The following is a 26,652-nucleotide window of genomic DNA, read 5'->3' as shown; positions in this document are numbered from 1 at the left end:
TGTCAGTACTGAGCCTAAGACTTTATGTTTGGTTAGCACACGCTACAAAACAAAAAACAAACAACAACAAAAAAATGAATAAAACTACATCCTAGAGTCCACAAGGACAGATGGTGGGCATTTCCTAAGTTATTCTTCAAATATAACATCTTTCTATGCAATGACACCCTATTTATTTTCAAGGGATTTTTTTTCTTAATTGTATGTATGTATGTATGTTTGTTTGTCTGAATGTATGTCTATATACAATGTGAGTGCAGTATCTAGGGATGCAGAAAGCATCAGAGCCTCAGGACTGGAGAGTTTAGATAATGGAGTTTGAGTAACCATGTGGGTGCTGAGATTTGAACCTGGGTCCTCTAGAAGAGCGGCTAGTGTTCTTAACCACTGAGCCACCTGTGCAATGCCATAATACCTTATTCTTGACACATTTTTGTCTATATTAAGCAGGAGAGACACCGCAGTCCCTTCCATCTATACTATGTTTTATAAAAATAGTAAATTTATTCTTTAAAAGGAGAGTCATAGAAATACAATATTATGGTGAGACAAAAACAGCAAGGAAAAGAAAACAAAGACAATGGTCCACTACAGGAGTGGTCCTTACAAAAAAAAAAAAAAAAGTGGGATTCCGCTTCTTGTGCTCACCCGTTAGCTTGAAAGATAAAAGAACTAGAGAGTATTTTGCTTTCACACCATTTTGGTAACTCAGAATGGCAGTAGCTACCATAATACCATTGGACAATGCAGGTACTTTATAAATAATAAAATGCACTTCTTTTTTTTTTATTTTTTTTATTTTTTATTTTTATTTATTTATTTTTTATTTATTTATTTATTTATTTTGGTTTTTTGAGACAGGGTTTCTCTGTATAGCTCTGGCTGTCCTGGAACTCACTTTGTAGATCAGGCTGGCCTCGAACTCAGAAATCCTCCTGCCTCTGCCTCCCAAGTAAATGCACTTCTAAAGCAATAGCTCAGCATGGTTCTAAGTATGAAGTTCTTTTACTAACCGTACAACTTTGTTTAAGAAAAATTAAACTATGAGCTTTCCTTTTATTGATTTTTAAAATGATGAGGGCATAATTTTATTTTTAATATTTGTATTTGTGTGTGAGAGAGAGAGAGAGGAGGGAGAGGGAGAGAGAGAGATTCTGCAGTTGCTGCGAGAACAGAGTCAACCCAACTCCAAATAGAACATGACCCAAAACAATGGGAACAGCGTGCACAGTTCTCAAGATCTAGTTTGTGTAGACAGCTTTACTGCACTGTCTAAAACTAGACACAGTAGGTAGAGATGTTTGTATAAAGAGGCTATGATAGAGGATGGTGGGCAAGACAGTTACTATCATCACTGGGCCAAGCACCGAGAAATACCCAAGCTACATACATGTCTTCACCACCACAGACAAAAGCAGGCACTACCCCCAGGCTAGAAACAGGGATTTAACTAGGCAGGGACTTTTGTCTGCCCAATGCTAAGTCACCAATAAATTTAACAATATATGACCAGTGAGTGGGTAGAAGATGAATTCCTCCATTTACTGCACAGTATTTTAACCTGTATTGGAAGATATTCCATTCTGAAGAGTAAATTTCTTTCCTGGACAAACACACACAGCATACAAGCATTTCAAAGGCAGCTAAAAGCAGTACATGATGCCAAACAAGAATTTAAGTTTATATTTTCTGTTTTATTAAATATAAAATGACATTATTGTTTGTCTTCCTTTATAACCTCGGTTTTAAAAATTATTTATTTTTTAATATATAGGAGTGCTCTGTATGTACATCCACATGCCACAAGAGGGCATCAGATCTCTTTATAGATGGTCGTGAGCCACCACGTGGATGCTGGGAATTGGACTCAGGATCTTTGAAGAGCAGCCAGCATTCTTGGCAGATGAGCCATCAAGCCAGTCCTTCCTTTATAATCTCTTGTTCTAAATGTTCCTATATATATTCCCCCGATACCATTGTTATAATTCTATGCCACGCCACATTTCAGAACTGGAGGCCAGAATCTACTATAGTGGAAGCAGATGAAGACAACCCCCTACACCTAAAACATGAAAACCAACCACACATTTTGCACAGAGGTGTGATGTATGTAACTTACAATCCACTCTTGCGTTCTACTATTCCTTCAGCCCTGGGGCTGCAGTCACTTCCCAAATCTTCTCCATCCAAACAATCCAGTTATACTTCTCATGTAATCTAAACACTGTTCACACCCTAGTTCAGTTAAAATCCCCCTTTAAATATAATACCCAAGTCTAAATTGCACACATAGCATGTAGTCTGACAAATCATTTGCTGTTCACTGAAAGTACAGAACTAGGGAAATACTTATAGACATAACTTCACTAACACAGACTGACTTTAGAGAATCAGGGAAGCTGGAATGGATTAAGTAGCATCCCCTTCAAAGACACATAGCTTCCTTGACCTCTATGGGACCTTGTTTGGAAACTGGATCACTGTACATCTAATTAGTGGAACTGAGGTCTTGTTGAGGTAATTCTTACAGAGAAGAAACAGACACCAGCACAAAATGAACGCAGTGTGCAGATATAGACAAAAAGGAGATGGCTGTATGGCAGTGGAACAGAGCCAAACAGCTGCAAACCATGAAATATCAAGGATTACCAGTGAACCCCAGCAGCCAGAAGAGGGGCATGGAAAAAACAAAACAAAAACAAAAACTCCTCTCCCTTTGAGCCCCTGTGGTAGTTTGAGTGAGAATGGCCCTTACAGGCTCCTATGTTTGAATACTTGGTCTCCAGTTGGTGGAACTACTTGGGAAGATTAGAAGGTGTGGCCTTGGGGGAGGTGTATTACCAGGGTGGGTCTTGAGGTTTGAAAAGACTGCAGCCATTACCAATGTGTGTCTCTTTCTACCTACTTGCAAATCAGAATGTGAGTTCTTGGCTGTTCCTGCCACCATGCCTTTGTTCCACCATCAAGGACTCTCAGCCTCTGAAACCATAAGCCCAAATGAAACCCTTTCTTTTATAAGAACTTGTCTTATCACAAAAATAGAAATGTAACTAAGATAGCCCCCAACAAGGTCCTAATCCTGCCCACATCTTGTTTGGACTTGTAACCTCCAGAAGTGAAAAGTTGTTTTCACTTCCGGGCTTATAGTTCTTTGCTCCAAAAGCCAATTTTCATAACCACCAGTAGTGTAAAATGCTGCCACCTTTGCCAGCATTTTGTGTTTTCTTGGTAACAGCTCCACATTATTTATTTTGACCTACATTTTCATAATGACTAAGGAAGTTGAACATATTTTCATATATTTGTTGAACGTATTTTCACATATTTATTGGTCATTTATGTTTCTTCCTTTAAAAACTGTGGCTATAGTCACAATAGCTAAGACATCAAATCAGCTAAGATGTCCATCAACAGATGAATAATAAAAATGTTGTATACATTACAGGAAATTTTATTCAGTCATAAAGAACAGAATTATATTTTTGCAGGGAAATGAATGATAGAGATCATTAGGTTAGGTGATATATATATATATATATATATATATATATATATATATGATAAATATTACTGGTCTTCTATCATATGCACAACCTAGATTTCATACATACACACACACTGAAAGAGGAATTATTCAGGAGGGTGGGGGAGATCTAAAGAGATTGGAGAACAAGAGAAGGTGATGTGGACAAAAAGACAAATATTGCCTATTTTCTCTTGAATGCAAAATCTAGATTCAAATGTCTACATAAATGGATAAATGTATGTGCATGACAATGAGAAACACTATGGGGACAGGAAGGGGGCTAGGACAGTGATGAACTTTATTTCAGTATGGTAACGGACAAAACAAAGATGGGGTTTGGGCAGCAAGCACAGTGCTTGCCAGAAAATTGCTCTACCAGAGACCTTTATCCTCAACCAAGAAACTGCATATGTTAAGGAAAGAACAGGCAATAAAATATTAGGCCATAACACTAAAATATGAATCATCCTCACCAGGAGAGAATCCTCTACAAATCACACTTGTGACAAACCCTAATTTAGAAAACATACAGCGCTCTCCTTGTAGACGATTGTGCTAAAACACATTACTTTGTTACGCTGAACAAATACATGATTTTTAAAGGACATGAGGGGGAAATGAAATTTACAAAGTCGCCACAGGAACAGGACCTGCCAAAGGAAGCTACTGAAGAAAGCCACCCTGCAACCCTGCACTCGCTTCCTCCTGGGGAACTCCAACAGCAAAGTCAATCCTGATTCACTATAAAAGACCTCCAGGGATTTCTTATCATCATCTTAAAAACACACTCTACAGTCCACTCATTGTTTGGAGCACTGTAAAAAAGATAAAGGAAGGGAAAAAGGACATCCTCGGCTCAAACCAAAACTCAGAACAATAGCAGCAAGTTCAAAAGGGACCCAGTGGCTTCCTTTGATTACTTTCAGGTGCTTTGGCACTACATCAACATCTTTGATGACAGCTGCCCAGAGTTAATAGGATGTGCAAACAAATGGCCATCACTAGCTAAACACATTTCACCACTAGCTAAACACATTTCACCAGACAAGCATTCCTTGACTAACCACTGTGGGGCAATTAGCAGAGATGTACAGATGAACAAGATGTACATGGTCAGTGTGGTCAGCACAGTGCTTACTGTCTGGTGACAAATCACAGGAAAAGTAAACACACAAGTGCACCAGTTTTATTTTGACAGATAATCACAGAAGTCAGTCAAACAAGGGGTAGCCTGGCATGTACAAAGCCCTAGGTTTTACCCTCAGCGCCCAATAAAATAAAATATGCATGTCTAATAGCTATGCAATTATAAACTCCAAGGTAGAGAAAACAAAGTGTCAGATTCTGACTAAGGTACAATAATTACTCTACCATTTATACTGTGTAAAGGGACCTCTCACTCCAAAACTACAATGCTGGCAATCCGCACTGAGAAGGTAATTACCACCATTTACAAGTGACATTTTCCTCCCATGGCCTCTAACCTCATAGAGCTCACCATCTGGGAATGATCCCTTTTAGTCACCTTCAAAATAGATGAGATTCTGCTTTCCTCTTGCCAATGAACAGGCAGTGCAAGTCAGAAAACCCCGACAAGCCCCACAGGTACACAAGCACATGAACATTAAGGGGAAGCAAGGGAGGACAGACCTAAAGTCTTAAGGAAAGATAGATGCAAATGTGTATTATACCCACCTGCCCTTGTTAAAAACAAGAGACATTAATAGTCAAGGAAGAAAAATCTGTAAATGACTAAGGTCAGGGGGAACCCAGAGCAGGAGACACAATACTATGTGCCACTCAGCATCGTGACCAGGTCTTTACAGATACTCCACTTCTACATGGGTGCTGCTAGGATTCATGACTTTGCCATAGAAAGTAATTTTAGAAAGAGTCAGTGTGAAGTAAAGTTGGAGTTTATTTTTTTTAAAAAAAGTTATATCCAGAATTTACATTAAAGGAGAAAAGCCAAGAAGGATGTGGGTTTTCAAGGAGTCTTGTGTTCTTACCAATAGCCATACATATGATTTTCATATAGTACAAGATGTACTGTGTCATATTCACCTGCTATCTCTCCCACTGCATTCTTTTTTTTTTTGTTTTGTTTTGTTTGTTTGTTTTTTCAAGACAGGGTTTCTCTGTATAGCCCTGACTGTCCTGAAACTCACTCTGTAGACCAGGCTGGCCTCAAACTCAGAAATCCACCTGCCTCTGCCTCCCAATTGCTGGGATCAAAGGTGTGCGCCACCATGCCCGGCTCCCACTGCATTCTTAATACCACTGATCCCCTTCTATTTCCAATTAGAATCCCCTTCTATGTTGATGTCACATCTCTGGAGAGGGGCATTCACATACCACAGCTCATATGGAAATCAACCAGCAACTGTGGGTGGTAATCGTCACATTCCATCTTGAGATAGGGCCTCTGTTTTTCAACACTGTGTGGACTTAGCTGCTGGTTTTGAGTTTTGCAGGGATTTTCCTCTTTCCACCTCCTGTACCTCCACAGAAGCACGGGGACTACAGAGGCATTACTATACTTAGCTGTATGTAAGGTTAAGAGACTCAAACTGAAGGCTTCATGTTTGTGTGACAAGTGCTTTTAATCTTTGCTATAATCTTTCCTAATCTGCAATACCTATATCTAAGAAGGACACTAAGGAATATAAGCATTTAGTGTTAAGGTGCTCAACCTAAAAAAACAAAGCCAATTTTCATCAAGGTCTTTTGTATTATATATTAAAGAGTATACACACACACACACACACACACACACACACGTGTGAGTGCTTAAAAGTCACATGTAATATTATCTCACTCTCCATGAGCTGAGCAGAGATGAAGAGTCAGGCCATCTTAGAGAGCCAAGGTCAGATGATTTAGAATTTCAAGTCAAGCCATGGAAAGCTCATCGTCAGCTAGAGCTGCATGCACTTGTGAGGTGTGTGTGAGGAAAAGCTGAGCCACCGTACTAGAGCAGACCTTCCAGGGCCACAGACAATCAAGATGGAGGTAGATGCACTCCAATGAGAAAAGAGGTTCAATTCACAGGAACTCTTGCCTTATAAAGAGTGGTCACGCCCTACCTGAACGATTAGAGCAAAGACACAGGCAGACAGAAGTCTCCTCTTAGCCTGAATGTCTGTTATCAGGGAAAAACAATGGTCAAGGGATAGGAAGCCCATCAGCACCAAGGACAAGAGAGCTGTCACCCCTGCTTTTCCATATTGTGTCCCATGACCTGCTCCTTCCTTCACAGGAAGAAGCCTCCAGTGTCAAGAAGTGGCAGAAGTTTCCGAGTGTTTAAAGGACAGTGTCTGCAGCATGACCCTGCTTCAAACTGCAAAGAAAATAAATTGACAAACAATAACTAGTACTTCCTTACTTTCCTGTCTGATGAGTCAGAGCCATTAGGGCGGCTTGTAGCTCCTTATTTAAATTGGGTTATTAAATCACAATGTCATTGCCCAAACTTGTAGGGCTTAGAGAAATATAGCATGCTTTTTTATCACATGTGGACTTTCATGGAAAACTTTCCTAAAGTGACACTTGAACCAAGGCTCAAACACACACACACACACACACACACACACACACAAACCCCACAAGGCTGGAGAAGGAATATGAATCAATAATATATTAATTCAAACTGATAAATTTGAAAAGCCCTGTCTCCCTCTCAAAACCACAAATGTTCTATAATATAGTGGGAAGAAAAAGAAATTAGAAGGTAGACTTGAATACAGGAAAACCTTGTGCCTGGATGGAATCGCCACCACTGTTTCATACTTCAAAGCCCCATGTCAAGTCTCATTATTTGTAACAAAAGGAGGGCTGAGGAATGAATTTTGCCACATGATGTCTGTCCCATAGGCTCCTTTCTAATTCAAAGAGATTAATTTTACAAACTAATTTGTCTCCAGAATTAGGAGCCTTCAAAATTGTCTCCATTCTCGCCTACCCCTTTCAGAATAGGCACCTGAACCATATTGAATCATCAGAGGCCGTATTCCGGTGACATTTCCTTGTGCGACTGTGCATGTCAATAGTCATATGAGTCTATGTTCTCCTATTCAATCTGTGTTCCAGTTTATCGCAGATGACCTTCAGGAAGCAAAAGGAAAGCTTTTCTTCTCATCTCCAGATTGCAGCACAGTTCAGAGAAAGCCCCCAGAGAATCTGGCATTAGCAACCTGGTTTTTCCTAAGTGAAGTATCAGCCTATAAAATGTGATCAGGAAGAAGAACGTCTTGGGCTGAGTGGACACGTGGACAGCTAGAGACGACTTCTCGGAGCAACTAGAGTTAGTACTGCATGCCAGGGCAAATGAAGATCTATAGATAATTAGACTTGGTTTGTAAATAAAAAAGCAAAATGTTTCCTTTAACTCTCTAAACTCTCTAGTAAGTTTGACTGGGAGACAACTAACCACCATACAAATACTTTCTTTAAAAAAATTGTGTGTGTGTGTGTGTGTGTATGCACACATGTGCTCTTACCCCACCCCCAACCCAAGTCAGTTAGTGCTTGCCTTGGAAACATGAGGTCCAGAATTTGGTTCCTGGAACCCATGTTTAAAAAAGAAAACAAAATAACAGCCCACACACACAACCAGCAGTGACCTTTAGAAAGACATTTGTCCTTTTATTGTGTGTATATGTACATATGCATGTGCACCCATGTGTAGAAGCCAGATGTAACTCCTCAAATCCTATGCATGCTTGTTTTGAGACAAGATCTTTCATTGGCCTGGAGTTCGGCAACCGGGCAAGGCTAGCTAGCCAGCAAGTGCAAGGGATCCACCCCCTCCAGCTCCCCAGGACTGGACATGACAAATGCAGGCCACCACACTCACAGTTTTGTTGTTTGGTTTTTTCCAAACATGAGTTCCAGGGATTGAACTCTGGTCTTTATGATTCCAAGGCAAGAACTTAACTGAATGAGGCATCTTCTTGGCCCACATTTTCTTTAATATTTTCATTTTATTACCCCTTCTACAGCCACCATCTATATACCAAAGAAAAGTCTGGAATTAAGTTGTTACCTTCTGAATCTCTTTGTAGGCAAGCTGGAAGAAGGGTCAAAAGAAGAAAAAATTCTAGCTGCAGCTTGCAGACTATTGAAATGAACAGAATGAAAAGAAACAGAGCTACTCTCACGTGCTCATCAAGAAGAGGCAGAGCCTTGGGACATAAACTTATGTAACTACCACCATCACCAGACACAAAACTCTTCCTTACTTTGATGTGTGTTGAAGTGGACAAGAGGGAAGGCAAATGAAACAGATTCAGAAGAATAGTGAAGACAGCATCCTAAGAACATTAATACTCAGTGTGCCATGGGAGAACAAGGATGTTTTCAAGACAATGGTTTAGTTTCTTTAAAACGACTGGAAGTCAGATATGGTGGCACATATCTGTGATCCAAGCACTTTGGATATAGACACAAATGGATCACAGTTTGAAGCTAGCTTGTACTATCTACTGAGAACCTGTCTAAAGAAGATAGGGGGCGGGGCATTACTAGAAGGATACAAAACAAATACCATAACACAAGGAAGGAAAAAGATTCCTGCCACCATACAAGTATAAAGAGCTGGCCAGCCATCACTCTCCAGATTTTGAATGACTCCTGGCTGTGGCAGTCTTCTAAGGAGCTTTAGACATGGATGAATGGATGAGAGTGATAAAGGCAGGAAAGACTAACAGAGAGCCAACTGAAGGGAACAATGTGGGCTGCGGAACAGAGCCAGGAAAGGAACGAACATGTGTGGAGAACAGATTAGAAACTTAACAGTGGGCTGCAGCCACAGAGTGAAAACCTGTCAGTGTTACAGGATTCTGTCCTCCCCATCCACCCCTCCCTTGGTCTAACACAGGGTCTCACTCTGTAGGCCAAGCTGACTTGAACTCACAACCCTCCAGCCTCAGTCTCCCAAGAGCTGGGATGATAGGCACTAGTCACCAACACAGGCTCCGGATAAGGAGTCAGGGCACATTCTGAGCCTGAAAATGGCTTAATTTACATAATTAATGAGACCCACAGAAGAACAACAGAATGGGATCTTCCGGGACAACCAACTGCTCTCCTCTTCCAGAAGTTAGGATGTCACTTCAATGGAACTACAACAACAGGAGGGGTACACAAATGAAAATAATAGACTAAAGGTGAAATCAACTCAAGCACTGTAGGTGCAAAGAGTACAAGGAAAAGAAGAGCCCAAAGAAACAGCCACCTCAGGCTTTAAGGTCTTCTTTCTGCTCAGATCCAACGTCCTTTCCTCAGAGAAGCTGTCCTCACACTCAGGTACACAGAACACTGCTGTACTTAGCTTTGCCAACTGCTGAACTCCACATCCACATGTGCCTCACACCCAGTCACACCCAACTATTTCTTTCAAGATAACTACTAACAAGTTGTAATCTTTTTTTTTTTTTAAATTATTATTTTGTGTGTATAGGTGTTTTTGCCTTCATGTATGTTGGTGCATCATATGTGTGAAGTACCTTTGGAGGCTAGAAGAGGGCGTTGGACCCCTGAGACTGGAGGTTAGATGGTTGTGAACAGCCATGTGGGTGCTAGGGCTCTTAACCAGAGACACTGTTCCAGTCCCTCAGCTGTAATCTTAATGTTTATTGGCTTGTTACATTTTTATTGCCCAATCAGAAAATAAGCTCCACAGGAGAAGTCAATGTGCAGTCTCCAAAGCCACGAATGATGTTTACTTATGTATCAAGTGTTTTGTAATAATTGGCCTGCAGAGAGAACGTCAGACTAAATGACCTAACCAGAAGACACTAGTCCTGAGTAAGACCTCCAAGAAATGTAACAGAGAAATATCAGGCGTCAGACTGGAATGGGGATTGAACTAGGTAACGCTCTGTGGTTCAGTTTCCCCATGCATAAGTTAGAGGCCTGAGTACCAAGATGTCACAGCTAGGATCCCTTTGAGAATCAATAAGTTAATACATATAAAGTGCTTAGTGCACTGCCTGGCACACAGTACTAACTCGGATGATGTCTATTAGTTACTATTGGGATTATTTGGGGGTGGGAGGAAAGAGGCATGGTCTTGGGGAGGAGCCAGTGGAGACAGGCAGGGAAGGGTTCAAAGAGACCACCTAGGAGGGATTTGAGAACAGCTTAAAAGTGATTGTGGGGGAACCATGGAAGTGAGTGTACAAGGGACTAAAAGCAGACACATGGGGAGAGGTCAAAGGGTCAGAGCCAATGCCTGTTCTGGGCTGATTTCTGTGACTTTAACTTCCTTTCAGACACACCCAGATTCTGTTTCTCTCAGATGGGGTGAGTATACTCCTTGCTTCTAAGTCTCTATTCCCCCAACCCCCAATTCCTGTCTTAAAATGTCATCTTCAAGCTAGACAACACTGCCAGTTGCCTTGTGCAGTCACCAGTGACCCAGTTCCTAGCTTCTCTTCCATGGCAGTTCACCCCCTTGCTTACTATCACCCCACATGACACCTGTGGAATTGTTCTTAGGTGTCTTGGTGCATTTTTTTCCGTCTTCCACTTCTTCAAATCCTCGATCTTGTCATCCCTGGTCACACCAGCCTTGCAGTGAGTGTGGAGCACTCCGCTTTCGGCCATCACTCTTCACTACTTCTGTCACAAGCCCCTAAGTCCTCCAGCCTCACTACTGCCCTTATCTCCACTCAGCCTCACTCACCTGCTTACACGGCTTAAATCCTGTGGCCAATGGCTGTAATCACACCCTTGAAGTGTTGTTTCGATGGCCATGTCTCACCTGGCTGTCTGGGCTGGCCTAGGATCCTGTGATCCTCCTACCTCTGCCTCCAGAGTAACAGAAAACGCACGTACGCTTCACCAGCCTCAGCCAAGACGAACATCCATCCATCTCTAAGGAAACAGCTTCACTAGCTCCTCTGCTGTTCATTTCCAGCCTTGACTTTATAGCTTATTGGCATACCAAAACAACTTCAACTATGCTTCCTGCTCTACCTCTCTTCTCAACTTCTGACTCAAGTAACACATCTAGGAACGAATTCTTTATCTCCTCCCATCCTCAAATGTACTCCTCCCAAAGCCTTTCGCCTCTTAATACATGACAATTTCATCTTCCAATATGTTCAGGTCAAGAAACCATGAAACCATCCTTGACTTCCATTTACCTTTTACCCCACATCTAATTCATCAATTATACTTCTAAACTATATCTTCAAAGAAATTCCTGAACTTGAGCATTTCTTATGCTTCTACTACTATGCTACTAATTCAACACTGTAATCTGATTAGTTATTGCTATTGTTATTTATTTGCAGTAGCCTACTCTTCCTGCTCCAGCTGGTTCCCCTCCACAGCCCATTCATAACACAATAGCCAGATCACGTTTGTTAAAACGTCAGAACATGCCATCTTCTGTTAATATTCAAAAGACTTCTCACCTAATTCTTAATGAGACTCTATTCTTTATAACAGTCAAGGTCCCCATGTAGTCTGTCCCCTTTTTCTACCTTACTACCTTGTCCACTACCTCTCCTTTCCTGACACATGTACCCTAGCCACACTGGCCTTAGAATGGTTCTCACCAGACACACACACCTATCTCTTGAGTTTGTACTTGATCACCCCTTGGCCTAGAATACTATAGAGAAAGTCTTTCCCCTAGTCACTAGAACAGTGAATAGATTAAAACAAGCAGCCAATAAATAACAGATGAACTTAAATACACATTTGCAGTGGTTTGGATGTAGTTTGTCCTCTCCATAGATTCACGTGCTGAGAGTTTGGTCATGAGCAAAGATGTTAGGAAGTGGTGAAATCTGTGAGAAGTGGAGCCTAGTGGGAGCTAAGTAGGTCATTTGGGGCCACTCTCCTCTAAGAAATTAACTCAGGGAATGAGTTTTCCTAAGACTTGTTGTAAAAGAATGGACTGCCTCCTCTGTGTTCTCTGGCTTCCTGTCGTATCAGATATGTCCCTGTATTAGGTGCAGCAGTGATATGATGCAGCCACCGGACTCAATGCCCTGCTGCTACCTAAGCTGTCATACTCAACACTGTTCTGTTATTTATAAAGTCCTCACCTTCAGACGCTTGGTTGGAGCAGCAGGGAATGTATTAATGCAACACGATGCACTCACTTCTCTGTTTTCCTCTATCATTGATGCGTGAACATTTTCCTACACTATCATATGTGCTTCAAGACCATAATTTCTAAGAGTAACAAGACCCCACTTTACAAGTACACCACAAGTTAGTTACAGTTTCAGCTTGAAAAACTAGTTATTTTACAAATAGAATAAACAAGATGTGTCTTCCTTTGATCTTTCTAAATCCCAATAATCTCACTTCTAAAATGACCAACAATCTTACAAGACTGTTATAAAGGCTAGGCTAAATAATAATGTGGAAAATAAACACATTTACCAGGGATTCTTCCTTTCTTTCTTTTCTTTTTTTTTTTTTTTTTTTTGGTTTTTCGAGACAGGGTTTCTCTGTGTAGCCCTGGCTGTCCTGGAACTAACTCTGTAGACCAGGCTGGCCTCGAACTCAGAAATCCACCTGCCTCTGCCTCCCAAGTGCTGGGATTAAAGGCGTGCGCCACCACCGCCTGGCTTCACCAGGGATTCTTATTACTCACAACATATAGGCATCATAATGTCCAGGAAAGACCAGAGATATTGAAGGAACAGATTAAAAAGTGGCACAATTATTATCCTTTAATAGCTTGATCAGGCCAATTTCTATAACTTCAGTTAAAACCTACATCTCAAGAAAGAGTTGCAATATATTCAATTAGATATGAAAGACTAAGCACTTGCCTAGCATGGATAAAGCACTGTCAAAAAGAAAGATACAGCCGAGCTGTGGTGATGCACGCCTTTAATCCCAGCACTTGGGAGGCAGAGGCAGGCAGATTTCTTGAGTTCAAAGCCAGCCTGGTCTACAGAGTGAGTTCCAAGACAGCCAGGGCTACACAGAGAAATCCTGTCTCAAAATAAAAAAGAAAGAAAGAAAGAAAGAAAGAAAGAAAGAAAGAAAGAAAGAAAGAAAGAAAGAAAGATACATAGTATCTGGCTTAGAATATATACTCAATAAATGTTAATTCATTTACAATTAGCAAACGATAACTAAGACTTTTAAATATTGTAAGCCATAACAAAAATATTTTTATAATTCACTTTCATACATATATCTCCTAAATATATAATAAAAATTATTGATGTAGAACTATCTTTATGTGCAATTATGTATATGTGTGTGTATGTCTCTGCATGGGTAAGCCAGAGGCATCAGATCATCCTGGATCTGGCATTATAGGCAGTTATGAGCAACTTGACATGAATGCTAAGAAAAAAACTCCAGTCTCTCGGCAGAGGAGTCTGAGGGAGGAGGATCTCAAATTCTAAGCCAGTACAAGATGTGCAGCAGACTCCATTGCAGTGAGGGGTGTAGGGGAAGTAAAAACCTACCTACCATGTAATGGCACTGTGTAAGGCATTAGAAGTGAAGATAATTAAGACATGGGCAGTGGTGGTGCACGCCTTTAATCCCAGCACTTGGGAGGCAGAGGCAGGCAGATTTCTGAGTTTGAGGCCAGCCTGGCCTACACAGTGAGTTCCAGGACAGCCAGGACTATACAGAGAAACCCTGTCTCAAAAAACAAAAACAAAAACAAAACAAAACAAACAGACAAACAAAAAAGACATATCACAAGGCCTCTTCCTTACTAATACTCTTTCCTCTCCAATCTGCCTATAACCAAGCAAATTAAAGCCACAAATATGCAGTGGTAGAAATGACAACTGTTGAGTTGAAATGTACTTTGCTTATATCTTGTTCAAAGTCAAGATGGAAATACTACACAGGACCAATTTACCAAGGGCAATTGGTGTTATGGTAAAACCCCAAATCTGTGTCACACTGCTGCTCCCCCTGCAGAGGACTACAGACTAGAAGCTCTAGTGACAAAAGATTAAAGGTAAATCAGAGATGAGCATGGCCAATGTTATTTGACATGTTAGTATGGGATAATTGAGAAATTTAAACAACTGGCTAAGATCATGTCACAAATTAGTAGAAGGACTGAATCTAGAATACCCATTGAAATGTCTTGTGTCTAGATCTCATAAAGCACAAAATGTGCTAACAGCTAAAAATTCTAAAGTTAATTTGTATTTAGTTACATTTTAACATTAACTAATAAAATGTTAGACATTCAGATACTACAAAGAATTATTTTAGTGACCTTATTAGTAAAAGGACATTCCAACAACATTGATTACCAAATTTTCCCTTTACACTTTGCCAAAGCTCAAAATAGTATAGAAAAACAAAACAGAAATTATCTGATATTCTTTTTATTATGTTTACATGAGAGAAATCATCTTACAAAAGAAAATTATTAATTCCTGTGTTATAAGTCTATTAACTTACAAGACAAAGATTTTCAAATAAGTCATTTCACTAAGGAAAAACATTAATTCCTGTCTTATAAGTTTATTAACCTGTAAAACAAAAGATTTTCAAATTAAATGTAGCAGAAAAAGTTCAAAGAGATTTTCATGTTTTTCAGAATAATAATTTTAGCTAGAAGTAATTATTAAATGCATTATCTGAATAAAGGGAAGTAAATTAAAGCATTAAGCAACAGGAAGATAAAAATAATTGTTGCTTAGCATTTCTGGCTGCCCATTATGCAAGTTAAGCACTTTGTACATATCACACTTCCTAACAAACCTGTGAGATGTGTAGTATAATTACCATTTTTGTTAGCTGCACAATAGGGGCTACCTCCAAAGTAAGGCATATGTTTACTCAGATGGGGTAAAACCAAAGTTAATTCTCAAAGCAGTCTGTCTCTCTAGAACCTCTGTTCTTAATTATCTACACCCTCCATAATGTAGACCAAAGTCAATCCAGCACATCTAAGAGTCCAGGTCCATGGTCTCCAAGACTCCTTCCAGAAATGTTTCTATCATCAAACACAGCAACAGTTAAGAACACATACAACAGTAGTTCACTCCAGGCGTAAGGGAAAGGTCACGTAGAGCCAGTGACACACAGAGAGAAGTACAAGGAAGAAGGAAAGATTGCTATCAGTGTCTTCTTACAGCTGCATCTTAGTAGACAACAGGCCACTGGGCAAAAGTTGGGAAGGGGAACGCCAAACAGGAACAGAAAGCAGAACTGAAAGGATCTTCATACATCAAAACACCCAGACTAACTGAGACGCTGTGGGAAGGAAGGCCTGCAGGAGCTGACAGCCATGAGGCCCACACTGAAACAAGACAAAGACTAACAGAAACAATGAGCAGAAGTTAAGAGGAATAGCTGAGTGCAAATGACCAGCAGTCTCCAAAAGAGGCATAATGCAGGCAACTAAACAGACGAAGTATCCAAGCTGAACTGAGAAGAGATGAGACACTCGGGGAGATAGAAGCAGAGGTTGGAGAAAGCCCTCTGGACCCAGGTAGAAGAAAGAAATCTGGCAAAACAAAGCTGTTCCTAGTGCTTGGGATTGTGGTGACCCTTGGTTCTATTCCTATTTAAACATTTGCCTTGTGTGCTAAGACACCTCTTGCCACCTATGGCTGGGATGACATGTTGTCTTGGAGCTGTGTTATATATTTAAGAATAAACATTTTTTAAGAATGTGTAAGTGAGGACTAAGAAGATAGTGTAGTCAGTAAGGAGCCTGAGTTCTGAATCTCCCTCATATGCACACTCTCTAAAAACTGGGCATGGCCTTTGTCTATAATCCTAGACCTGAGCACGCAGAGACAGGAAAATCTCTAGAGCTCATTGGCCAACTAGCCTGAATTCAGTGAGAAATCCTATCTCAAAAAGTTACATGAGAAGCAATTAAGGAAGAAACTCTCTGTTAGCATCCATATATATATATATATGCATATGTAACTGTATACACATGCAGATACCCACACAAATATATGCATATGCCACATAAATACACACAAAAACATAAAAATGGGATGGAGAGCCGGGCGTGGTGGCGCACACCTTTAATCCCAGCACTCAGGAGACAGAGACAGGCAGATTTCTGAGTTCAAGGCCAGCCTGGTCTACCAAGTGAGTTCCAGGACAGCCAGGGCTATACAGAGAAACCCTGTCTCGAAAAACAAAAACAAAACAAAAATAAATAAAATAAACCATAAAAATGGGATGGAGATATAGCACAGTTGATACTTGCCTAATACACACAAAGCCCTGGGTTTAGTTCCCAGCACCACATTAATAAAACATGTCAGTAAAAATGTCTACAAGTATAAACTCAGTACAAAGAGTTTAAAGTTAGAGTATAAAGTTTTGCTGAGTAAAATCAAACATACTACCTGTGAAGTTTTGAACAAGGATGGCCCCCATATACTCATGTGTATAAATGCTTGGCCCACAGGGAGTGGCACTACTAGAAGATATGGTCTTGTTGGCATAGGTGTGGCCTTGTTCAAGAAAGTGTTTCACAGTGGAGGTGGGCTTTGAGGTTATATATAACTACTTAAAGTCCCCTCCTGCTGCCTGTGGATCAAGATGCAGAACTCTTGGCTTCTCCAGCACCATGTCTGCCTGCATGCTGCCATGTTTCCTGCAATGATAATAATGGACTAAACCTCTGAAACTGTAAGCCAGCCCCAATTAAATGTTTGCCTTTATAAAAGTTTCTGTGAGCTGAGGGTGGTGGCACACACCTTTAATCCCAGCACTCGGCAGACAGAAGGTGGATCCCTGTGAGTTCAAGGCCAGACTGGTCTGTAAAGAGAGTCCCAGGACTGCCAGGATTACATGTAGAAAACCAAAAAAAAGTAAAAATAAAAATAAATAAAAAAATAAAAAGTTGCAATAAAACCCTAGCTAAGACACTTGCCAACCAACTACTGAAATTTTAAAAAGCTGGGCAGTGGTGGAGCACACCTTTAATCCCAGCACTTGAGAGGCAGAGGCAGGTGGATTTCTGAGTTCCAGGCCAGCCTGGTCTACAGAGTAAGTTTCAGGATGGCCAGGGCTACACAGAGAAACCCTGTCTCGAAAACAACAACAAGAACAACAAAAACAACAACAAAAGTCTTAACCTTCCCCCTACCCCTTCTCCACATGTTCCTGTCCAGCATCTTCCCCCCTCCTCTCTCTGTCCTTCTCTGTCACCTCTTTTTCTGTCTCTACTCCCTTCTCAACTCCCCTTCCCATGCCCCCAAATAAACTCTATTCTATACTAGAAAAAAAAAAAAAATTGGCAGGGAGGGAAATGCACCTGCCAGGCAAACCTAAGAACCCGAGTTCAGACCTTAGCACCCACATGAAAAGTCAGTCATGGCTCCACACTTGCCTGTAACCCCAATGTCATGGGTGAAGACAGGGGGATTATTGAAGGCCAGGCTTCCAGGTTCAATAAGAACATTCTCCATTCTCTCATTCAAGGGAGTAAGGCAGCGAGTGATAGCACAGGGCACCTCACATCCTCCTGTCCTTCATATGTGCACTGGTGAGTAACACACACACACACACACACACACACACACACACCCCACACATACACACACCACACACACATGCACACACACCATACACACACCCCCACACCCCCCCCACACACACACACAGGGGTGTGGGGGGAGGAGAGAGGAAAATAAATCAGTATCTTTTCATCCTTTTCCCTTGCATTCTCTTGAAACATTATTCCCAGAGGGATTTTTAGAGATCATATATACTAAAGCTTCTCCCTCTAACATTACTGTTAATAACTGGATGCTGTAAAGAATTATACGAGTGTAAAAAAGAATTCAAAAAGTTTCAGTACAAGGATTAAGAGCAGTTCCATAGGAAAAAGCTCTGAGTTCAACTTTGTCTTACAGTAAGTGTAGGCGGAGAATAGAGGACAGAAAAGAGAAGTCCTAGAGTTCTTAACACAGCCTTCACTTCAGCTACACAGCCTTGCTGGCTCCACAGAAAGGTTTTCCTAGGGAAAGCATAAAACTCCATGGTCCTGACTCCATCTTCTCAACTTACAAATAAGACGCTGTAGAAATTAAAGAGGCTATCCCAGAAAGACTTCCGCTACCTCAGCTAAATTAAAATGCTTGCTTGCTTCCTTTCCTTTTTCTTTCCTTCTTTTTTTTTCTTTTTTGGAAACCCAAACTCAAATTTCTAGATCTTTTTTTACCTCAAAATTAAATTGTTCAACAACCCCATGTCTTCCCTCTTTCCCAAATTCCTAGTCAAACTTCACATCAGTAAGCATGCATCAATAACTGTCTATTTAGGGCTACTCTGCTTGGGGTTATGGTACTTACCTGCTTCAGTTAGTCATCACTGCAACCTTCTTCAGTAAACCAAGAAACTTGGCTCAGAAACTAACTGTAACCTGTCCAAGATCACAGGGTGAGGCTAGAGTCCTGATATGATTTCTAAAGCCAAGACCAGACTACTGTACTCTCTCTAATCCCAGTGCCTTGTGCATTCAAGCCTCAGAGACTCCTAGAACTATAGAATTACATATCCTTGTCATTTCAGAGGGCACAGGTACTTTTCCATTCAGACCTATAGGGTAATGTCTCATGCTGCAGCCAAATACAAAGGCATTGGAGAAGCCTGTCTTAAAACTGTGAACTCAAGTTAAAGACCAGAGAGACCTGATCCGTGCACTCACTTCAGATCCGGATACAGACCTTTAGCCTCTAAAAGTAACTTTTCAGCTGAGAGAAGCAGTTTAGTGAAGCGATACAATCTTATATTATGTAATGGGTACATTTGAATTTGCGTTGAGAGACCTAAAGTTGAAGGTTAGCCTCCATACCTTAGAATTTGAGTTAAGATATAGGGTCAAAGGTTAGTCTCTATAATCTGGTTTTGGCCAAGGTAAAAAAAAAAAAAAAGAGTTTAGATTGAGGCATTATCTGAGATGAAGTGTTTAAAATATGTATCCTGGACCTCCAGAACTTGAGGGATAAATTTCTCATAGTCTCTGTTGGGAAACACTCGAATAATTAAGGCTTAAGACCACCCTCCAGAAAATGTGAACTAAAACCAAGTCCTAAGTATCAGAGTCTGAATTTTGGAGTGGGCGGCGGTGCTCCATCAAGCTGTAAACAGCCAAGCAAGGTTCGGGCGGGCGGTTGGGACGTGTGGGACCTAGAACCCTTACTCCCCAGCCTCCGCTTACCTTCTGTTGGAAGTAAAGAACTGAGTATTTACGGGCTACAGCAGGGTCGGGTGTGGGACTGGCTGTCAAATGCGGGCTGCCGAGGGTCTTTAGCCTAGGCGGGATGGTTGTGGCGGCCCCGAGTGATAGGAGAGGTAGCAGCAGGAGAGCCCGGCAGCCCATGGCTCCGGACAGCAGCCACAGTGTGGGCGACCAAAGAAAGAAAGCCACCAGCAGAAGCGCAGAGACTAAGCCGGGCCCAGCTCGTAGCTCCGCCCGCTGCAGGCCAGCTCCTCCCCCGGGAAACCTGAAACCAGGCAGCTCCTGGCCCCAAAGGCGTTGCCCCCACACTTGCCACTCGCCATCCTCCTTCTCCCCGCCCACCTCCACTGAGGTCACACTCCACGTCGGTCTTTACTACGCAGGGTTTTGCCCCATCCTTATCCGTGGCTCCCCGAGCCCTATCGCCACCCTAGGTTATGCCATCTCCCTGCCTTTACTGCCACCATCACACTCCCCCCCCCGCAACCTCAGTCCCACGACAACCCCCGCTCTCGGCAAATCCTCTGTAATGGCACGGGGCGGGAGGAGGAGGGAGGGAGAGACTCTATTGTCACCAGGCCTGACGGCACACACGTGACTCTCACTCAACCAGAGCAGCCACCTATCAGACGGAGTTGGACTCTCCTCTCTACCTAGGTGAGGAAACAAGTACAGGGACTCGATGCCGGGCCCCTCAAGAAGCAGGAAATGGAGCAAGGTTCCCAGATCGCCTTGTCCCCTTGTAGGCTGTTGGGGCTCTTCGCCTCTGTCGTTCCCGCCTAAGCAGCCCCACGGTGTTCAGTTCTCGGGTCACCCCCATCGTCCGCATTGCCCGCACGACCCGTCCCGTCGTTGGCCGCTGGGTCTTCCGCGCAGACTAAGTCCGGGTACTCCATCCAAGCTCCGCGATGGCGACTCCCTCTACAACAGCGCCCCCTCCTGCCCAGCCCGCGGCGCCAACTTTCACCCGCTCCCACGCCCTCGGCGTCCGTCTGAGGGGTGCGGTCACTCCTTCCCACGCCTCCAGCCTTCCCCGCTTCCCTCGCACTTCGCCGAGAGAACCACCGCGCCGCCAGTCCCTGCAGAACGTCCCTCGAAACCCACAGCTCCCCCTAGCTTGACAAGAAGGGGGGGGGGAGACACGCCCTGCGGCGCGTTTTCTGATTGGCTCTCCTGAAAGTCCGTCAAGACGGTCCTTCCGGCGGAAGAGGACGCGGGAGATTCGATTGCGGGCGTTTGCAGAGCGGCGGTCGGAGCGGCCGGCGGTTGCCCGGGCTTGTCTGGATCTTTTGCCTCAGGTGCGACGCTGAAGAAAGGAGCTCTTGGGGGGCTCTGGGTGGAGAGACTCCTGACGAGGCGCTGCATCCTTGCCCTCCGGATGGATTTATTTCAGGACTCCTGGCCGTAAAAGCCGGCTACGAGGTTAAACGGGAAAGTCAATCGTTTTCATAGTCCTTGGCGAAGGTTTCTCAGCACTTTACCGTTGCTGCGGAGCCCCAAAAACTCAGAAAGGAAAGGTCTCGACTTTCAACTGGGGCATAAAACTATGTCAGCAGGTTAGTGTGCAGAACAGTGCTAGGTGCTGGCCAAGATGCTTTGGGTTGTTTGTTTTTTGTTTTTTTTTTGTTTTTTTTTCAGATTACTTTGATTGCCCGGAGATAGTATTTTACTGAGTAATGTACGCAGTCCAGAAATGGAAGGTTTTCTATTTTCCTTGATCTCTCGAATCCACACCTGAGGTCCAAATCAACTCCCTACTGAACACTGCCACTACCATAATATAACCTGTGACTGTTGCATGCTGTGACAGTAGTAGCCTTCCAGCGGTTTCCCCTGCTCATCCATTCTCCAGAAGACCAGGCAGATAGGTGAACATTTTTGAGCTAGATACTCACCACTTACCTTGTTTTAGAAGCTTCTGTTTGTCCCCGATATTTTTAAGTCCAAATTCTGTAACTTAGGTTAAAAGCTCTTTGCCCTTGCTTGCCTCTTATTTCAGCTCTAGACCTTGACATCTCTCTCTCTCTCTCTCTCTCTCTCTCTCTCTCTCTCTCTCTCTCTCTCTCTCTCTCTCTCACACACACACACACACACACACACACACCCTCTCAGCGTGGGAGATGAAACTCAGGATATCACACACACACTCTGTTCATGACATACTGAACCCCAGGTTATCCTGTGTGTTCCTCAAAGGCACCACCCTTTCTTTTTTTTTCCCCAATTTTTTATTAGATATTTTCTTCATTTACATTTCAAATGCTATCCTGAAAGTCCCCTATACCATCCCCACCCCCACCCCCACCCCCCTGCTTCCCTACTCACCCACTCCCACCTCTTGGCCCGGGTGTTCCCCTGTACTGGGGCATCGCACGCCTGTAGGATTTGCTGAGAGAGGCGGAAGCAGGAGGATCAGCCTGGGTACCACCCTCTCAACCTCCCAAACTTCTTTTTATCCCACCACACCCAAGGCTTGTTCTGGCTCATTAGTAATTTCTTAGTTTGTAAAGCCTTTCTGGTTTGGTTTGCTTTATGTGTGTGAGTTAAGATAACAGGATTTCATACCCAAAGCTGACCTTGAACTCCAGATCATCCAGCCTGTATCTCCCAAGTGCTAGATTTATAGCTATGTCCCACCAAGGCTGGCTTGGATTTAAAGCGTTTCTTGACCTTGCAAGACTGGATCACTGAGCTTTCTGTCATTTTCTACTCACTCCTCAGATAAATTTTTAAGTGTTCCATTATGCCAAGAAGAGCTGGGTTTTGGATGACTTCAACTAACAATAGAGACTGCTGTCCTATGGGTAAGTACCCTACCCACCCACCCGCTTTTTTTTTGGGGGGGGGGGGATAGAATTAAACCAAATAGCAAAGCTGAGTATGGAGGCCTGTATTGATAACCTTAGCACTCTGGAGGCCAAGCTGTGAGAATCTCTAGTTTGAAGCCAGCCTGAGGTGCAAAGAGACTTAAGCACGACAGAGGGAAATCTTATCTTTAAAATAAATGGGTCTAGAAATATCCATGGATCTGGAAAGTCCCCTCTAAAGAATTGACACTAAATTGGTGACTATGACCTGGCTTGGAAAGGGAGGGCGAAGGGAGGGAGGAGTTCCACTTATCTGAACATCATGGGGTTGGTTTGTTTTGTTTTTTGAGACAGGGTCTCTTTATGTATCCTTGGCTGGCCTCAAACTCGCAGAGATCATCCTGCCTCTGCCTCCTGAGTGTGGGCTTGTACCACTATTTCCAGCTTTGTTTTTTATTTTTGAGAAAGAACCTGAAGTTGGGTGGATAAGAAGATGGGGAAGGGGAAATAGAAAATATATTGTATGAAATTCTAAAAGAATAAATATTAAAAAGGAGTAAGCTAGGCAGGAAGCAGAGGCAGGTGGATCTCTGTGAGTTCAAGACCAACAAGGTCTACACAGTGAGTTCTAAGATAGCCAGAACTTTATAGAAAGATGATGTCTCAGAAAAAGGGAGCGTGGGGGGGAGGCGGATAGAAATGTTGGATATGACATGGTGTGTTGGGGGAGAGTTTTAGGTATCTAGCCACATGGCTAGTTAGAAATAGTATTACTTACTAAAATTGAGAGGATTTTATGACAAGAAAGACTTAATAGAGTTCAGTTTTTGTTACTTATTAAACTTTGAATTTGTGAGACTTTTAAATATAGTTGGCTCTCCTGTAAGAAGTGACATTATGGACGTCTTTGCATTGTTTCATAGATACACATTGATGACTAGAACCCATCAGCCTGAACCACAGCTAACTTCCTGTTCTTGAGCACAACATCCTGACTTGTCTGGTATTGTTTACCTCAGATGCTCCCTTCTCCGCCTCTGTCAGAAATACCCCAGAAGCCGGGCGTGGTGGCGCAGGCCTTCAATCCCAGCACTTGGGGGGCAGAGGCAGGCGAGTTCCTGAGTTCAAGGCCAGCTTGGTCTCCAAGCTGAGTTCCAGGACAGCCAGGGCTACACAGAGAAACCCTGTCTCGAAAAACCAAAAAAAAAAAAAAAAAAAAAAAAAAAAAAAAAAAAAAAGAAAAGAAAAGAAAAGAAAAGAAAAAGAAATACTCCAGAAATGATATCAAACATGGAAAAGCTGTTGTATGCTTTCCCAGTTAATGTTTCAACAGGAATTTTCTACAATATTTCCCCTTCTGCTGTCAATGTTTCTGCTTTCCACCAGCAGCCTGAGAAGTCCTTTCTTAGGGATCTCTTTTCTGACTATGCCTCAGAAAAGACTGAGCAAAGTTGATTACTAAGTATTTAGACAGAATCATTTAGGAAAACGAAAAAACTACAATTCCAAGACATGGTGTGGTTTCACGAGATGCTGAGATCTGTTTACAGCGTCTTGCTCTGTATGACCCTGTGGCTGATTTACATTAACCCAAGGAAGTAATTTATGAGGCTTTTGTAATTCCAACTGTGAGGTGGTCTTATGAGGTGCACTGCTTAGATTTGGAGGGTATAAAGATGCGATTGTGATAAAACTCAAAAATCCTAGCTTGAGTAAGATAATCTGAAGAACATATATTTACATAGTCAACTTTGGTTTATCAGTTGCTTTGGAGTTTCTGGACTCAGAAAAAAAGGCAAACTTGATCCCAAGGTGAGGGGCTTCTCCACCTTCTCATGTCCTCACAAGTTTTTCTTTCTTTCCTGCTTCAGTCAATGCCCTCGACAGAACTATCTCTAGAGTGAAGAGGATGCTCTACATATTAATTGATTGACCCTATGGCCCATCATTAAGTACCTTTCTGTTTAGTTTATCTTAACATGCAGTTATAACTCTCTCCACACATGCAGAGAGAGAGAGAAGCTCTGATATACAGTTCTGTTTCATGATAAATTAAAAGTGTCTTTGGTTATGGTATAGTTCCCCCATAGCGCTTTAACACTAAGCCTATCAGAGCCTTCTTGGTTCTTCTCTGTGCCATAACACTTACACTTTTCTCCCACTCTCCCTCACAATCTTATTTCTACTTTTATGTGTTTCCTACCTAGTATTTTTGTTACATTTTTCTTATTATAAAAGCTATACATTTAGGGGAGAAATGGCTTAGCTGTTAAGAGACCTTGCTGCTCTTAAAGAGGACCTGGCTCAATTTTTAGTACCCGCATCCAGTGGCTCACATCCAGTAGTGTTACCTACTGTAACACCAGCTCCAGGCATGGGCACCTGCACACAGGTATACATATACACATAGAGACAAACACATACATATAAATAAAAAATCATTTCCCCAAGAAGTATACATTTAGAAAATATTTTAGATATATAACATTGTTAATGATGTTTTAATTCTATCACCGACAAAAAAATACTTTTTTATAAATCAAAGATATATTATCCTAGCCCTATCTGTCTCCTTATCCCTCCCCACCTCCAAGCAAAAACCTGATGAGCCCTCCTCTTCTATTATTCTCATGGTATTGTGTACATTTCACTTATATATCACAGTTACATCACTTTCTGTCAGCTCCTATACTAGATCATAAATCTAGTGACTGGGAAAGAACTGTGTCTTCCTGTCTTTGACTCATATACCACAACAGTTGCCATTTAGTAACTCTATAATATATTACAGTATGTAGATATATTGAGCTTATTAAGTTGGATCATGTTTTGTTGGCCAATAGAGCTAAAAGAAATGTAATACTATACCATCATCCTTCTCAACAAAACAAAAAGAATCAAAAATTACAAGGCAGGCCAAATGTGAAGTTGTTCTCAGGTCTATAATGTTTTCCCAATTTTAGTACTTACTCAGTCCTGGTACTTTTACCTGTCAAACACACATTCACTGCATTCCAGATAGACAGATAGATAGATAGATACTACATTTATCATGAAGGAAACATGATTAGACAGAGTAGAACAAACTTCTGACTGATTACTATATTATTGTCCTTCATTCAATGAATGAAGTGTCTTTTTACCATGTAAGTTTACCAGGTAAAACACCAATTAAAAATAATAAACTGACCTCTTTCATTTCAATTCTTAAGTAACTTACCTGTAAGTTACAGTGTTTTGTTTTGTTTTGTTTTTTAACATACAGATTTGATCCACTAGAGGGCAATAAACCCTTAAATAAAAGACAACAAATCTTAAAATGTAGCAATTCATTATTGCATAATTTAAAAATTAATTCCAAAATACCATGCTTATATTAAGTTTTATTTATATATATATATATATAATCAGATCTGTAATTCCACCTACTTGGAAGCTTAATTAGGAGGATCACAAATTCCAGCCCAGCCTTGGGAAACTTACAAGACATCTCAAAAGGTTGAAAATGTAGCTCAATGGTAAAATGCTTGCCTAGTAAGGATGAGGTACAGGGTTCAGTCCCTAGTACTTGAGGGGAAAACATATGTACAACACAGTGTCTTAGTTAAATTATAAATCAATCCATCTTAAGTATCTATGTAATAAAATTTATAAATAATCTTTTGATGAGGGGAGGAAAAGGTTTATTTGGCTTGTTCATCACAGAAGGAGGCTAAGGCAGGAACCTAGAAGCAGGAACTAAAATAGAGACTATGGAGGAACTCTGCTTAATATTTGGCTTTCAGGCGCATATACTTCTCTTTTCCTAATTTTGGGTGTGTGTGTGGTGGTGGTAGTGGTGGTGTGTTCTGTCCTCTGGTTTGCAGACAAGGTTTTTCTTTGTAGCCCTTGTTTTCATGGAACTTGCTCTGTAGACCAGGCTGGTCATGAACTCGCTGAGATCCACCTGCCTCTACCTCTGCCTCCCAAGAGTCTGGATTAAAGGTGTGTTTCAGCATTCATGCTATCCCGAAAGTTCCCTATACCCACCCACTCCCACTACTTGGCCCTGGCCTTTCCCTGTGCTGGGTCATATAAAGTTTACAAGACCAAGGGGCCTCTCTTCCCAATGATGGCTGATTAGGCCATCTTCTGCTACATAGCAG

General features: G+C 41.9%; 2 protein-coding genes across 2 annotated transcripts in view; one reads left to right on the top strand and one right to left on the bottom strand.

Moving 5' to 3' along the window:
• Positions 1 to 20,688, bottom strand: part of Prcp (prolylcarboxypeptidase) — a 48,332-nt gene extending 27,644 nt beyond the window's left edge. Inside the window, exon 1 of the mRNA XM_021202723.2 lies at positions 19,680 to 20,688. Within this exon, the coding sequence (XP_021058382.1) occupies positions 19,680 to 19,841 (162 nt within the window). The 5' untranslated portion in view covers positions 19,842 to 20,688. The remainder of the gene's footprint in view (positions 1 to 19,679) is intronic.
• Positions 20,689 to 20,909: 221 nt separating this feature from the next.
• The window catches only part of Ddias (DNA damage induced apoptosis suppressor), a 19,650-nt gene continuing 13,907 nt past the window's right edge, over positions 20,910 to 26,652 (top strand). The window contains exons 1-2 of the mRNA XM_021214174.2: positions 20,910 to 20,998; positions 22,422 to 22,504. The gene's annotated coding sequence lies outside the window, so the exon portion shown is untranslated. The remainder of the gene's footprint in view (positions 20,999 to 22,421; positions 22,505 to 26,652) is intronic.

This window comes from Mus pahari, chromosome 1, assembly GCF_900095145.1.
Source record: "Mus pahari chromosome 1, PAHARI_EIJ_v1.1, whole genome shotgun sequence".
Taxonomy (NCBI): Eukaryota; Metazoa; Chordata; class Mammalia; order Rodentia; family Muridae; genus Mus; species Mus pahari.
The sequence above is the reverse complement of the archived record's forward strand: the minus strand, read 5'-3'. Positions and strand labels throughout refer to the sequence as shown.